The sequence below is a fragment of the Nanorana parkeri genome, unplaced genomic scaffold, assembly GCF_000935625.1.
Source record: "Nanorana parkeri isolate BGI_ZX_2015 unplaced genomic scaffold, ASM93562v1 scaffold354, whole genome shotgun sequence".
NCBI classification, from domain to species: domain Eukaryota; kingdom Metazoa; phylum Chordata; class Amphibia; order Anura; family Dicroglossidae; genus Nanorana; species Nanorana parkeri.
In genome coordinates this window covers 879,787-893,581 of record NW_017306622.1, presented here as the reverse complement: position 1 = coordinate 893,581, position 13,795 = coordinate 879,787, and the positions used below count along the sequence as shown (strand labels likewise).

The window sequence follows — 13,795 nt, the reverse complement described above, 5'->3', positions numbered from 1 at the left end:
AAATTTAGGGTTTGCTAAAAGCAGTAGTGCCAATAATGGCGAAGGCGCAGTGCAAGTGCATGTTTGGTATACGTCATTCTATGTTTTATATGCCACACTACTAGTCAGACTTCAGTGGGCTGAATCATACATGAATCACCATGTTTTCATTACTGTAGAAGGGTCACATATTATATCTGACTTTTACCTGCTTTCCTTTTCAATGTGTTAGCAAAACAAATGAGTGCCATATGAAAAAAAAAACAATTACACATTCCTCATTGTGCCAGCTCTGGAAGAACAGAACAGCATACAATTATTTTTGCAGATATAAACTTATATAAGTGTTTAATTCTTTTTGTGAACACATATCTCTTATAATTTAGCAAAAAGTGGATTGTATGGCTTTAGTGAATCTGTTCATGAGCACCCTCCAGCAGATTTGTTCAATTCTATTAATGTTGAAATGTCAACCATGAAATTCAAATAATTGCCACTTAGTACTTTCTACGATGCCGTACAGCCTTCTGATGTCACTCGGATATTGACATTTGCTCTGAGTATGAACACAAAAACTGAAATATTCTATGACAGAAGGGCCAACAAAACAAGGCAATAACCTAAGCAAACATAATTAAGTTACATGTGAACACAATTTATATCTATAACATTTTGTACAAAACTATGCATACAATAAATGTTAACTGCAGAGCTCACATATTTTATTCTCTCTGATGTAAAAGTAACATATATAATGTAGGGGTTACTCCTACACATGCTTTCTGCTTATATCAAAAGTATGTACTATGTTAACAGATGATTAAATAATATATTATAAGATTTAAGTCCCTTTACTTATACTAATTGAGCTCACCTATCATCTCTCATGAGTACATGATCATTAAAACACATTCATGTGCTAAACATTCACTTACAAATGTAAGCAGTGGTTGACAATATGCATAAATAACACAGTAAGCAACACAGTTGCCTGGATAAAATCTAGATTATTAGATATCCTTGTTTAAATATGGTTTACACAGTAGAAAATATTTACTAAACAAAATTCATTACCATACAATGTCTACAGTACATTAGCGTGCCTATTTAGTTTAACTCTGCTGTTCTTTTGCAATATCAGTATTGACATTACACCTGATTACTACTCTTTTAACCTGTAAAGTTTCATTTCTCAGCTTAAGACCTTAATCAGAAAGATTTTAAAAAACAAGCACTGAAAAAAAAATCATTGAAAAAAAGCTAAAACAATAGCTGCCTGTCTTTGTATTGTTGTCCTTGTTGACATAAAGAGCATTCCAAAAACCGGATTTTTGTCTTAACTGTAAAATCCATTTCTTGGATTTGGAGGACACAGCAAGCTAATTCTTCTATGGATGGGTTATGCAGCCACCTTCAGGTAACTGGACACTGGCAAATCAATCAAAGCTGAAGGACAGCCCCATATAACCATTCCCAGCCTGACTTTTTTTGTAGCAAGCAGTAAAAAGTAGATCAGAAAAAACAGAGGGGAAGGACAGTGTCAGCACCTATATCCTATGAAGTATTCCCAGAAATTGTTCTATGCCTGTGACATCCAACAGAGGGATGGGCAACACAACAAACAATGGCTGACCATGAAAACAACAACTAACCTTAACTGTTGACCATAACAAATGAGAGGGTCGTCTGAGAAGCCTTGCAGCAAAACCTAGCATTTGCAGAGGTTGGCTTGGACTACAATCTCACGTTCAATTTACTAATTTGTATTGAGATTGTAGTCCATCACGGGAACGAGCTTGGAGTGGTGGCTACTTTACAACACACACAGGGACCTTGGGAAATAAAAGTAGCTACCCTCCAGAAGGAAGGACAGTGCCAGCATGAATTAAAAGATGATTTGATGATCTACAGCCGAGTGATACACAAATAAACTAATTTTTTTGTAATAGGGTATGTGAATGCATTTGTAAGTTTAAACTGCTGTGTTAAATGTCACTTTAAATACAAAAAAGTTTAAAAAATGTAAATAACATAAAAAAACAGGCACTTACGAAATTTTTTAACCACAATGGCTCCAACCTTTTAAAGACTTAATGTTGCTCTAAGGGCATGAAAATAGTAAACGTGACACTCAACTCAGGAGTTAGATCTTAAAAATGCATTCAAATATCCTATTAACAAAAATGTATCGTATATGTGTATCACTCGGCTGTAGATCCTCAAATCATTTTTTAATTCATGCTGACACTGTCCTACCTTCTGGTCCTTGTGTGTGTTGCAAAGTATCCATCACTCCAAGCTCACTCGCGTCATGGACTACAACCTCATATATAGTTTACTCATTTGTAGAGGTGCACCGAAATGGAAACTTTAAAACCAAAACAAAACCGAAATAAAAAAAATTGTCAGGCCGAAACCGGAACCGAAAATGTTTTTTATTTTATCAAATTTTTTAAATATTTTATTTAAATTTTTGTATAAACTGTATCATTTTGTAATATTTCTTTTCAATTAAATATTTTTCTTTTTTACTTTACTTTTAGGGGCTTTGGGGAAATATTAGGGGTCTAAACAGACCCCTGATATTTCCCTTTTAAAATAGAAAAAGAGATTGAGGACACAAAGTCCTCAATCTCTTTTTCTGTATCCACTGTTGTCAATGAACAGGAATCCTCTGTGAGTGTTCCTGTTCATTCATAACATTAGGGCAGAGTATGTTTACTATAACTACAACTATGAATGAACATGAGGTGATGTAGATCACTCCCATTCATTCATAATTGAGGATATAGTCAACATACTATGTCCTCAATTATGCACAAACACTTAGCGATCACTGAACGCTGAGTGTTTGTACCTCGCTCTCCTCTCTGACACGCTTTCACGGGAGGCTGAGCGAGTGGTGCGGGGAGGAGAGCTCAGCCTCCTGTGACAGCGTTGGCCTTTCTCCACCCACACACCGCTCTACCGGATTGTGATAGGAGGCTGAGCGTTGTGGGAGGAGACGCCGGCCGCTCACAGCGCTCTTCTCCTGCAGCGCTCGGCCGACTATTACAGTTTCTCTCCTCCCCGCTGGGACACAAAGCAGCGCCCAGTGGGGAGGAAAGAAAGCAGGGATGCACCGATGTATGGGCAGGAAAATGGCACTTTCGGCTTTATGCCAAAAGTGCCATTTTCGGCTGACATGTTTCGGCCGTCGATATATCGGTGCATCCCTACTAATTTGTATTGAGATTGTAGTCCAGCAAGGGAGTGAGCTTGGAGCGGTGGCTACTTTATAACACACTGGGACCATGGGGAAGAAAAGTAGCCACCCTCCAGAAGGAAGGACAGTGTCAGCACCAATTCAGAGATGATTTGAGGATCTACAGCCGAGTGATACACAAATAAGATACATTTTTGTTAATAGTTAAGGTACTTGAATCCATTTTTAAGATTTAACTCCTGAGTTAAGGCCCTATTCACACCAAGGCGTTGGTGGCTCATATTTTTAAGCACGGAAAAGCTCCGCACTAGAAATCCTATTGATTTCTATAGTCCCCATTCATGTCTTAGCAAAGTGTCGCACTGAGAAAAAAGTCAGTCACTGGAAAAAAGTACATGAGCTTCTTTTTTGGGCAGATCAGCATGATTAGGAATAGGAAAAAGGGTCACATTGCGCTGATCTCCCCAAAAAGAGGTGCATACTTACACAGGCTTGTGCAGAGCTTTTCCGTGCTGACAAGTAGGAGCTACAAACATCGGCGGGGTGAACGGGGACTTAGTGTCACTTTAACCCACCCAGAAAAAGATCATAGGCACAATCTGCAAATGTAAAGCTCACATTGAAAACTGGAAGGCTACTCCACATTAAGATTAATAAACTAAAAGTTGCTTTACAATTAAAATTGTATGAGGTAAAGCTTTCGGTTTTACGCTCAGATACTAAGCGAACTAAAAATCTGGCATTCACGGAACACAAGAACAAGCTGGGTAATTGGTACAGCAGTGCCCATAAAGCACTCATTATAATATTTGTACTGTATCAGAAAGCAGACTTCCTGGGATTCTTTATTTATTTTTTCTTGCGGGAATGACAGGTTTTGTGTTTGTTACTTTGAAGGAGCTATATCCCATGCTGCTTGTTTGAGACCTAATTACCACATATTTTAGCCAAAAGAAGAAACAGGAGAAAATCACTCATTTCTGTGATTACTGTTGTTATTTTATTATTGCTTTAGTTTGGATATAGAATGCCCTCCTTTCCCATGTTTTGCTTTTGTGCGCAGTTATTTCTGTCATGTCCACAAATAGGATTGATTTATTATATTTTGCAACATCCTTGAAAAAGAGCAAGGAAAAAAATATTTAAGGGTATACTCTAGTTATACAAGAAAATGTAGCATCGAAACACATACAGGTGCATGCAACCTTTTCAGTTCATTTGTTCTTCATCTATCTAGTGCATGTATTCAACAGGTCCACCGTGCTAAACACACTGTTAAGGGTTACCTTGCAGTACAGAGGCTGTGTAGATCTTAATGAGCATGATCTTAATATGTAAGATCTTAATATGCATACCCATCTTCGCTATGCAACCCTTTCATCATTCAAACATAAATTATTCACCCTGTGATCTTATCTGCCCTGGCACCCTGATCACCCCGTGATCTTATCTGCAGTCTCCTGAACGAATAAGAGAAAGGTTGCACAGCCCTAGATGAGTGACAAGAAGCTGCAGTTCAGCCAAAATACTTTTTTGAAGTTCTGCTTAATCTGCAGACAACATATTATGGGAGATCTATATGAAAACAGAAGGTAAAATGATACAACTTTCTTTGTTAAGTCTGTATGCGTGCCCCTAGCATGCACAGAAGCCAATGCTTGCACTGTCATTAGACAGCAGAGAGCAGAAGCTTCAGGGCTCATTCACACCAGATGCAGTGCGTTGCGGCCCGATTCTGGCCAGAACGCACTGTCTCGCATTGGGGCCGGCTCACTTTTTTGTGGGGCAGGAGGGGGCGTGACGGGCCATTGAAGTTAATGGCACCGTAGCCACACCCTCCAGCAGCAATGCGATCAGCCACACGGGATCGCAAGGCACATTATGCCTGCCGTCCAGTCCAGTGCGATAAAAATGCTGCAAGCACTATGTTGATCGCACCGGACCGGGCCGCAGGCATAATGTGTTTTGCAATCCCGGGCAGCTGATCGCATTGCGGCCGAAGGGATAGCTACGGTGCCATTCACTTCAATGGCCCGTCACGCCCCCTCCTGCCCCACAAAAAAGTGGGCCGGCCGGATTGCAATGCAGTGCGTTGTGGCTAGAATCGTGCCGGGACGCACTGGATCTGGTGTGAACGAGGTATCAGGCACAGAGCCGACTTGACCAGCTCTGTACCTTGTGATCGCTGTGACTGGTTATCACATGGCAATGTTTACATTGCCAAGCCCTCCCCTTCTTCTTACAAAAGAGGCAAGATAGAGTTTAGGAACTAATGAATGAATGAATGAGTCATCCATTTAATACTTTGTAGTCAAAACCAGCAGGAGCAGAAAAAGAAAGTTTAAAAAAAAATTATATTTAACCCTTTCACCAATTTTCCTGTATATTTCAGCTTCATTCAATCTCTGCTCTGAGCTGTATATTAACCCCTTCACCTGCCTTGTCCTGTATATCTGTACATTAACCCCTTTGTCCCCATCATCCCAATGTATGTGACCTGTACATTAACCCCCTGTACATTTAATATTTCTAGTGTATCATTACCAAGCTTCATGTTTTAAACCCCTCAAAAACAGCATTCCAAAAAATTGTGGCAAAAAATTATGAGCTTGGGGTGTCTACTTTCCAAAAAGAGTCACTTCAGGGGTTTCCATACTGTCCTGGCATTTATATTTGTTTTAACAGAAAGTAACTGAAAGGTTTTGTTCTGTTTTTCTGTCTCAAAAAAAATAATATAAAATTAATTTGGGTACAGTGTTGCATGATGGAGTAATTGTGAATCAAACTTTCACAGCTCTGAAAACTGAAAAATTATCTGGTAATTAAGGGGGTTTAACATGCCAGTACTGAAGTGGTTAAAGAAAGTGTATAGGAGATAAAAAGCATAAAAACAAATAATATCCAATAATGTAATCTACAGTGTGATACCTTTTTTTAATAATGGGATGTACAGGCTAAGCTGTTCTGGTAGACAAACTTTTTCTGTGCGGTAGAAAGATAAGCAAATAAAAATAAAAACTGTTTGTTAAATCCTAGGCTTTCCACCTGCTGGATACATTTGGGCTAATTTGTGGAGGTTTTGCTTTGTTTGTGCTCAGCATGTATTTTGGAAAATTATGTTGAAACAAATGGCATAAAACTGCTGGATAAAATTGCTGCTAACTCACAATAATACATGTATTCCCAGTCCTACTTATCTTGGCTCAGAGATGACTCATTCTGTAAGAAGTATGAACATTACTGATGTTTTTTAAACTAAATAAACTACATATAACGAGTTACTGTGTAATATTATTTCAAAGGCATGGGTGCTTGAATTATCCACATGTGACATTTAGGAAGATGTTATTTTAGGGCTCGTTCACACCATCTGTGTTCCTGCTGCACAGGCCATTTTTTCCAGCACAGCCTGAATGCACGACATGGCAAATTGCTTTGTCAAGGGGTGTGACAGTTCAAACCACTACGTTCTAGTGGTGTGTGCTTACAAATATTACAGCATGCAGTACTTTTTTTAAGCGCACAGGTGTGAGATGCGTATAACCACATCGCACCACGGTGAGTCCATAGAACTTAATGAAATGTCACTTCTGACATTTCGATAAAGTTCTAACAAAATAAGAAACAATGCAATAAGGTTGAATTGAGCGCATCGGCACTGCTTGGGCACACACACACCAGTGCCTCTGTAGTAAAACCATCCCAATTCAGACTTCTTTCTGATTGCTAGTAAGGGAAAGATCAAGAAGTAGCAGGAGAGCTGAAAAAAGAACAGATCCATTGAATAAAAGAACAAGAAGCAGAGAGATGCTTGCACTGCAGGTCCTCAGCTTCCTCTCCTGCAGGCCCACAGCAGATCAATGGGCAGCAGTGAAGTGACATCTCCATGCTCCACTCTAATCTCATGAAAATAGCAGTAATCAGAGGTAAGAGCAGGCAAGATTTGCTTTGGGTGAACTCACAATGGAGATGAGCAGTTACAAGGGTACAGGAACAGTAGTGGCTAGTCATGATCACATTTTGTAATTCAAGCAATTTTTTTTATCAAGACCAGGGGTAGGCAAACTTGGGCCCTCCTGTGGTGAAACTACAAAACCCATCATGCATCTGTCACTGGGAGTCAGGCTTGTTGCTGCCAGAGTCTTGTAATGCCTCATGGGATTTGTAGTTTCACCACAGCTGGAGAAATTAAGTTTTCTAACCTCTGATCTAGACCATACGAGATTGCACACAGGTATAACCTCCTCCAAACTAATCCATTGTAGCCTACTCTACATACAGCAGGATAGACACTTAGTGGAAATGATGCCCTCCAACGGTTACACTGCAGTGTCCTCTCAGATTAAGCTGGATTGCACAGTTAAATGTATGGCCTCTTCCAAAGGATGTCATTCTGAACACTACCAAGTCAGATGTCTTAGCATTCTATTTACTTTTGGTTGTTCCGGAATCCTGTTCCTCCTGTGATCTTTCACCCAGCCATGCTAGTCCTCAGTGCTGACTTGCCCTAAGCTTGATTGTTCTGTTCTCACCTAGAATCCTGATGAACTGTATAGTTGTATACTGTTCAGTCTTACACATTTGTTATATTGCTGTCATTGCCATATTTAATACCTGTTTTGCATTACAATATTATATGTTCTATGGTTATGTCTTACCTGCTCACTAGTAAGGTAAACTCCCAGTTATCTGGTGTTCAACTAACCAGAATTCTCATCTCAGAAATAAAAATCCCCTGTGTACTCACTGTTTTGCTGATCTGCGGCATGTATTATCTTGGAAATTATAGTGTGTCTATTTGTCTTAGTTTGCTTTCGAATACTGCATTTCAATATTAATATGAAGTCAATACAGAGTTTATGTTATGATATGGTATAGTATGGGGTATGTCATTAGTTAGACCTATTTTTAATAATAACTCTCAAGCAACCAGAAACTACATTTATCTGGAATCTACCAATCCCTGTGGATGCCAGATAATGGGGAGTTTACTGTATTTACAGCAATGTTTTTAGTTTTAAAAAATACTATGGGGTCTGTTCACAAAGCAGCCGAAGGATCTAGCCGTAGCTTCGGCCCCAGGACTGCTGTGCGGGCTATTCCCTATAGCCCGTACAGCTCCCGAAGTTGGCCGAGCGGCTCAGTCGAGCCAAAGGCATATACCTCAGCTCGACTGAGCCGCACTGAAAGCCGAAGCTGGCCGAATGGCCAGCCGACAGCCTGCTTCTGACAGCTGGGCGGAGCCAGCCGTAATCTTACGGCTGGTTTCGGCCACTTGCAGAGAGATCAGCGTTCCTGGTTACCAGGTAACCAGGGACACTGATCTCCAGACAGCCCAACTCTCCTGGGCGCTCCGGGAGTCTCCCGCTATTAGATAGCGGCTCCCGGCCGCCCGGGAGAGAAACACTTTCTAAAGGAAAGTTTTGCTCTGCTCGATCGAGCAGAGTAAACCTTTCCCTGCTTCATAAAAAATTTTTTTATGATACGGCTGGCTCCGGCCACTTGCAGAGAGCTCTCCAGACAGTCTTACTCTCCCGGGCGCTCCGGGAGTCTCCCGCTCCCGGCCGCCCAGGAGAGAAACACTGCTTTTTCTTTTTTATTCTGACATCGAGCCGTTGGCTGCCGTCAGAATAAAAAAAAAAAAGATTGAATAGACCGAACAGCGGCGAGTAGCCTGCCGGAGGTTCGGCTTAGCCGATCCAGATGTTGATGATGGATCGGCTGAGTCGAAATCCTTCTGCACTTCGGGTCGCCCGAACATGTTGAGCATGTTCGGCCGACCCGAAGCCACACAAAGCCACCTTATGTATATATATATATATATATACACACATTTCTCTGTATGTGTCATAGACTGCCCATACTGACAGACTATCTACTTCTAGTCCACCGTATGGTAGCAGACAAATATTTAGGTGACATTAATGTTTATAGAACTGTCAGTGCAAACATCATATTAGTTATGTACATGGCCATCTGTTCTTACCTGTACACATGCTCTTCTCATCCATGTCATATTTATGAGTTGCGTGCTCAGGGATCTGTCGAGAATGGAGGTTGTCTTTCCCTTCTTTGCGGTCTGTTTCTAAAGTGAAAAACCCATTCAGACCTTGGTATTTTGACGTTTGATTATTTTCTCTAAGAACAACTTCATGAAATTCCTAAGACACAAGAAGAACTCAAGTCATTGCCAAGAATACTAAAAATAAAAAAAAGCAAAAAACATTTTTCTCTGCAATACTTATCTTTAATCCAGCACTGCCTCCCCACAAGGTCCAGTTGAAAAAAAAAAGCAGGGGAGGGCTCTTTTGCTTACCGGTTATACTCAAAGACATTTGTTTAAGAAATCATTACAGCTAAACTTCAGGGTAAATAACAATTTAAACTAGTCAATTAGTGAAAAATTGATAAATGCATTTTTAAATATAGTTGTTATATGCACCTGAAATAAGCATTATCTACCTGCAATCCCATGAAGAAAAGATTAGGAGAGTATTTAGCTGCACTATGAGCCAGTCAGGCTTGAGTTCATTGCATAATGTCTGCATTTTTCCACTGGGAGCTAGCTGGCGAGAGCAGGGAGTGAGCAGTGATGGGTGTTCACTGTGAACATGCACCTTCATTGTCTTCTTAGCAGACAGGATTGCGTTCATTTACCTGGCTTCGTTTATGCTGTTGTTGGGGGTTCCAGGTTCATAAAACTGGCTAAAAGGAATTACAAACTTTAATAACATTTAATATAATTGTATCTCAACTATGCATGTACCTTTTTGCCTGGAGTACAGCTTTAACGCACACATCACATTCAACTTAATTAAGTTTTTATGCAGCAGGATAAAGAGATATACTTTTTTGATACGATATTCAAGATAACTCATTCTCACAATTCCCTGCTGCATTTAGCCATCTAAGTAGGTAATGTTTCTCTGCTCTAGCCAAACCAGTGGGTCTCCTGGTGCAGGAATAATACGTAATAGAGGTCACACAGAGAAAGACTTGCCGCTATTTGACAAAACATTTATATGATAGCGGCACTCTGTGTCTACATGGAATCTCCTGCAAGTGAGATATAATGAACAATGAAGCACTCAGGCTCAGAGAAATTAAGGTCACTATTTTATTTGCTGCATGGGCACAGCATTACCATTCCTCCGCTCCAATAAGTATATAAGAGGATGTAAGAATCCAGCAATATTTAGAGTGAAAGTATTTGAATATGAATGTAATTTGTCACACACAGACTATCTATAGTGCTACAGCTGATATCCTTGTCACAGACTGCCATATGTACTCATGTCAGTGTTTTAAGAGATGATAAAGACAGAGTTGCTAAGCATAAAAAGCTCCTGCCATACAAAATATGAAAACATGTCTATTTTAAGGTTATATCACATTCACAATATAATAACATGTAGTAGAATGAAGCATAGTATGTATCATTAAGAAATTAAAAAGCCAACAAACCTGAAGCTCACATACATACACATACACACACACACACACACACATATATACAAACACTGCCTGACCAAAAAAAAAGTCACTCTTGATATTTCATTGGACCGGCTTAGCTTTTAATTACGGCACACATTCGCCGTGGCATCACTTCGATAACCTTACATTTATTTCTGTCCAGAGTTGCATTAATTTTTCACCAAGATCTCGTAGTGGTGATAGGAGAGTTTGACTAGTGTGTAAAGTCTTCTCCAGCACATTCCAAAGTTTCTCAATGGGGATAAGGTTTGGACTTTGTGGTGGCCAATCCATGTGTGAAAATGATGTCTCATGCGCCCTAATCCACTCTTTTATAATTTGAGACCAATAAAACCAGGCATTGTCATCTTGGAATATGCCCATTGTGCCATCAGGGAAGAAAAAATCCATTGATGGAAAAACCTGATCATTCAGTATATTCAGGTAGGTAGCTGACATCATTTTTTCGACACATAATATTGCTGAACCTAGACCTGACCAAGTGAAGCAGCCTCTTATAGCTCTTATCTAGTATACTTGCTTAGCTAAATCCAGGTGTTGACTTTATTTTGGCCAGGCAGTGTATAATGTACTGTACTGTATTTATAATTGTGCATGTAAAGGTTTCAAAAGCTTATGAAAATAATAATAATAGTAATTAAGATGACATTGTTTTTATGGGGAAACCTTTTCCTGCACAGCTGACTTCCTGTATAGTAAGGCACCTGTTCACACCAAGAAAACATAATTTTTGCTTGTTTATACATGTGGGTTCAGCGTGTGTTTTTTTGCACGTTTATGCGTGTTTGGAACATTTTTACGCATGTAAAAACAGGCACACATGAAGACACACATTTTGACTGGCAGCTCAAGAAACATTGCGGTCAATGGACGGATGGACGCAAGAAAATGAGCAACATGCTTTTGCCACGCATTTCCTGGCCTTTTTCATGTAAGTCTATGGGCGAAAAACGTGCTTGAAACTGCCAAAAAAGCCTCATGTACTTTTTTCTGTATTTGGTGTTTTGCTGCTCAGGTGTGAACAGGGGCCATTGAAAATCATTGGATTTGGTGTTGGGCGTTTAAAAGCTGAAAAACACCTAGGTGTGAACCAGGTGATATTTTTACATTGTAGACAGCCTTAGGAAATCCTCCTATAAAACAAAATAGATAAACAGGACACATAGACATTTCCTGTGGTAATTCCAGCTGTTGGCAATATCTGTGAAAATAATAGACATGTGCACCAGCAACAAATTTGTTTAGTTTAGTTTCGTTCTGAAACAAAGAAACATTTTTTTTATTTAGTTTAGTTTAGTTTTTCGGATTCGGATTATGGACGAAATTCGTTATTGGACGAATTTCGTTGCAGCAAAATGACATTAGGGGGGGGAAATTATTATTTTTTTTTTTTTTTCTGCAAAAGATAAAAAAAAAAAAAAAGCCTGAGGTTCCCCCCGATTCATACCAGACCCTTTAGGTCTGGTAGGAATGTTAGGAGAACGCAAAAAAACAAAACATTATCTATTACTCTCCCTGCCCTGGATTAGAACCTGCGACCTTGACAATGGCAAGCCTGTACGCTAACCACTACACTATTGACTCTGAACTTGTAACCATTTCCACAACCACCGGGTCAGAGTTGTGGGGAAGAGGCCCTTGTCCCCATCGGCATGGGGCGCTCGATCGCCCCCCCTTTCCTGCCCTGCCAGGCCAGTGCTCGGATCAAGGGTCTGGTAGGACTGTTAGGGGGGACCCCACATTTTTCTCCCCATTTTTTGGGGCTGGGGTTCCCCTTTAAAATTCCTACCAGACCTTAAGGGTCTGGTATGGATTTTGGGGGGAACCCTTTAGGTCTGGTAGGAATGTTAGGAGAATGCCAATTCAAAAGCAAAGAAAAAAAAAACCTTTATCCTTTACTCACCCTGCCCTGTATTAGAACCTGCGACTTTGACAATGGCAAACCTGTACGCTAACCACTAGACTATTGACTCTGAACCTTTAACTACACAATTGTTGTAGAGGGAAAATGTTGTCATTTTTTTTCCTAATGTCATTTTGCTGCAACGAAATTCGTCCAATAACAAATTTCGGGAAATCGGGAATTTCAGATTCGCTTGCATTCGTCTCAGCTGTAATTCGGAATTCGGTTGCATCCGAATCTCCGAAAATTCGTCCGAAACGAATTTCGGAACGAACCGAATTGCACATGTCTAGAAAATAATGTGGAGGTATTTTCAGAGAACATGAAGGCTGAAAAAAGCAGACTAGGATTGAAACTGTTTGGTTGTTTTTTTTTCCTATATCTTTGGAAGCACCATGTTACACAACATAAAAAAAGCAATGGTATATATTCAAAAATGCAACACATTAACAGGAAACTAACTTTTTTCATAAAATAGCAAATGTGGAGAATGTTTAGTGAATTTCTTGTAGAATTACTTTGTTTAATACTTTTGTTGCTGTGTTTCACACTTTCTTTGATTCTTCTCAGTCTGGGGAAATCTTTTTTCCCACGCCTTTCTCTGATACTGTTATTTTAATTCAAAGTACCGCAGCGCTGAATACTGAAAAATGGCCTGGCCAGGAAGGGGGTGAAACACTATGGCCTTCAAGTGGTTAAAGTGAGTGTCAGGGTTTATGAGGGATACCTTGTTACTAAAGGAATATAAACACATCCCTTAGGAAATATTCAGTCTGCTTATTTTTGTTGTCAGATTAAAGGACATTCTCATGAATCTCTAATAGACTTCTGAGAGAAATGCAGTTCTTCCTGTTACTTTAAATGCGTGTACTGAAGCTCATGAGCTCATGTACTAGAGCCTGATAATAGCTGTGACATTTTGGAACATCCGCCCTGTTAGAATTATGCATTTCACCTGCTTGTTAATGGAAGTGGTCATCTAATAATTTGCTACCTGTTGGCCTTTTATCTTTTTGGTGGGTTTTCTAGGTGTCATTTGTTCATCTGCTGGGTCATTTATACTCCTGTTGGTTGCTCATCATCCAAAGACCTTTTGTTGGGACAACATATTGCTCTGCATCCTCTTGTGTTTCTGGGCCTCTCGCTGCTTTCAGTGTTTCTGCTGCCTTCAGTGTTTCTGCTGCCTTCCCTGGGCTCTCCTGTCCACCTAATGC

At 40.0% G+C, this 13,795-nt stretch overlaps 1 protein-coding gene across 1 annotated transcript in view; it reads right to left on the bottom strand.

Moving 5' to 3' along the window:
- Positions 1-13,795, bottom strand: part of LOC108788837 — a 34,414-nt gene that overhangs the window by 17,586 nt on the left and 3,033 nt on the right. The window contains exon 3 of the mRNA XM_018558716.1: positions 9,171-9,345. Coding sequence (XP_018414218.1) covers positions 9,171-9,345 — 175 coding nt within the window. The remainder of the gene's footprint in view (positions 1-9,170; positions 9,346-13,795) is intronic.